The sequence below is a fragment of the Caretta caretta genome, chromosome 8 (genome assembly GCF_965140235.1).
Source record: "Caretta caretta isolate rCarCar2 chromosome 8, rCarCar1.hap1, whole genome shotgun sequence".
Lineage (NCBI taxonomy): Eukaryota > Metazoa > Chordata > Testudines > Cheloniidae > Caretta > Caretta caretta.
The window spans coordinates 102743242-102746033 of record NC_134213.1 but is presented as its reverse complement, the minus strand read 5'-3'; the positions used below and the strand labels follow the sequence as shown (position 1 = coordinate 102746033).

The following is a 2792-nucleotide window of genomic DNA, read 5'->3' as shown; positions in this document are numbered from 1 at the left end:
GAAAAAAATTAAAGCGATCGAATATCACAGCGCGACAGCTCGCGAAAGCTTTTTACAAACTGAAATGTACAAACGATTCAAGTAACTACCCCGCCAGGTCCATTTATTCGCGCGTCCACCAAAAGCTGCTACCGCGTGTTTTCACTCGGCCAATGTATTTGTTTTTTGCTTTTTATCAGCAACGCTTTACGAAACGAAATGTAAACGATTCTCGGGCTACCGAGGCAAAGCGGGACATTTCCCTCCAGCTTCCAATGTTTGGAGGCAGAACACTGCCCCCCCCCCCCAACCCCCGCCCAGGGGCCAGGTTTTAAATACGGTTTAAAGCCACCTGTCCCCGGCGCTGGCTGTGAAGACAGACTCGATGATGGTCACCATCCTATTCTTATCTCCTTTATCTGGTTTAATGGTCTCTTTCTGAAATCAGGGTCCCTGCTTCGAGCCCAATTCCCCCGGACGGCCATGCCCGGGCGCGTAATTGACAAAGTGCCGGCGGGGGGGGGGGGGGGGGGGGCGGTTTCCTCCCCCTAGAGAGGCACATTAGTCGCTGGGTGTATTTCGGGGGGTCTCCCCCCACCCCACCCCGGCTGCTGCCGATCCGCGGTCCCCATCCGCCCGGCCGGGGGCTGCCGGAGAAGCCCCACCCCGCGCACACGGCACCTGGGGCAGGTCGGGCACCTCCGCCCCGGGGAGCCTCCCGCGGCTCTGCCGGCGGCGGGGGCCGGGCTCGGGGGTGGGTGGGCCCCGGTCCCAGGCGGCGAGGGGCCGGCAGGGTGGCGCCAGCCGGCGGGGATATAAGGCCGGCGGGCTGAGCCCCCCGGGGGAGCTCCCCCGCCGGCCCCCTCGGCGCCTTATGAACCCGGCCGGCTTCTCCTACTTCCCGGCCATGGGCACCCCGCCGCCCGGCTCCCCCCTCGCCGCCCAGCCGGAGCCCGGGAGCCCGGAGGCGCCGCCGCCGCCGCCGCCGCCCGCCCCGGAGGCCGGCTCGTCGGGCGGCGGGCGGCGGCGCAAGCGGCCGGTGCCGCGGGGCAAGCCGCCCTACAGCTACATCGCGCTGATCGCCATGGCCCTGGCCCACGCGGCCGAGCGGCGCCTGACGCTGGGCGGCATCTACCGCTTCATCACCGAGCGCTTCCCCTTCTACCGCGAGAACCCCAAGAAGTGGCAGAACAGCATCCGCCACAACCTCACCCTCAACGACTGCTTCGTCAAGGTGCCGCGCGAGCCGGGCCGCCCGGGCAAGGGCAACTACTGGGCGCTGGACCCGGCGGCCGAGGACATGTTCGACAACGGCAGCTTCCTCCGCCGCAGGAAGCGCTTCAAGCGGGCCGACCTGGCCGCCTACCCGGCCTACCTGCCGGCCGCCGCCGCCGCCGCCGCCTCGGCCTTCAGCCCGGCCAACGCCGCCGCGCCGCCCGCCCTCTACGCGCCCGCCGGCTACAGCCCGCCGCTGCCCGCCGGCGCCCCCTACCCGCGGGGCTTCACCATCGACAGCCTCATGGGCGGCGCCGAGCTGGCCCCGCCGCCGGGCGTGGAGCTGGGCCCCGGCCCCGAGCCGCCCCCCGCCGCCTTCCCGCCCGCCGGCCTGCTGGGCCGGGCCTACCCCTACTCCGCCTCGCCGCCGCCCCACCTGCCCGGGCCCCCCGGCGGCTACTCCCCGCCCAGCGGCGCCCCGCTCTACGGCGCCGCCGGCCGGCTGGGCCTGCAGCCCGGGCGCTCCTGCGCCGAGCCCCCCGAGCCGCTGCTGGCGCTGGCCGGGCCGCAGTTCGGCCCCAGCCCCGCCTACGGGCGGCAGCCCGGCTTCGCCTCGGGCCTGGAGCGGTACATGTGACTCCGGCGCGCTCTCCCCGGGCCTGCGCTGCGAGTCGGAGCAAGAGCCATGGGCAGACCTTTCCCGTGCTGATGGGGGACGCACACGCTGCACTTGAATGGCATCTCTCTCTCGCTCGCGCGCTCTCGCTCTTTTTTTGTGTTGTTTTTTTTTTTTACTGTACATATGTAGACTATTTCATTCTAACACTGTACGGGCCGCATAATGCGTGGTGCTGCATGGCGCATTGTTGCATGGCACATGAGCTGTAAAACACCGTCGTGTACTGTGCGTATGCATTGTACTGTCTCCTGTGCGCCACGGATTGCGTACCGCACCGGAGTGCGCTGTGTCATGCCGCCTAGCGCCTCGCACAAGCACTCTGTCCTGCAACACTAAACTGTGTTATGCACGATTCATTGTATAACACGTTGGAGTGCATTGTGTGTGAACTATGATTCAGGGGACCATGCGTTTAGCCGTGCACTGTGTAAAGCATTGTGTAAGGCGCGGTTACCTTGTAGATTTGTAAACATTCCGGGATGTCCCATATTTTTCTCTCCTTGTTGGGTTCTTAACCTGTAACCAGACAGAGAGTTAGCAAAACTACTAGTTGTGGGATATTTTATTACTATTTAAGACTTTACCTTTTTCTTCCCCTGTGGGAAAAAAAAATATCTTTTTACTGTTTTTTTTTAAAATAACTTTTATTGTTAGAAAGGATTTTAAAAAATAAATCTTTCCTTTCAACTGTTTAACTGCTCTTTTTTTAGAAATGGTTTTGATGTGGTTTTAAAATAGAATATATCACATTTTTTCAACAAGCTGAAGAGAACTCAGCTGATTCATATGCAAATCATAACACTGTTTTAATTATGCCAAGTGCCTTGTGCTTTCATTTTTTAGGACTCTTTTTCAGGTCTATACTCTTACTGTTTCAAATCTGAAGCCTGTTTTTAAATACTGGTGGTAATTCGCCGTT

General features: G+C 61.5%; 1 protein-coding gene across 1 annotated transcript; it reads left to right on the top strand.

Moving 5' to 3' along the window:
- The first annotated feature begins 743 nt into the window (after positions 1-743).
- Positions 744-2568, top strand: FOXE3 (forkhead box E3). Its single transcript, XM_048862113.2, has one exon. It carries the CDS (start codon positions 854-856, stop codon positions 1829-1831), a length of 978 nt encoding a protein of 325 aa, XP_048718070.2. The 5' UTR covers positions 744-853; the 3' UTR covers positions 1832-2568.
- Positions 2569-2792: the final 224 nt, after the last annotated feature.

What these genes read in the sequence shown, in the direction of transcription:
- FOXE3 (XM_048862113.2), top strand. Translation starts at nt 854, where the DNA reads ATGAACCCGGCCGGCTTCTCCTACTTCCCGGCCATGGGCACCCCGCCG.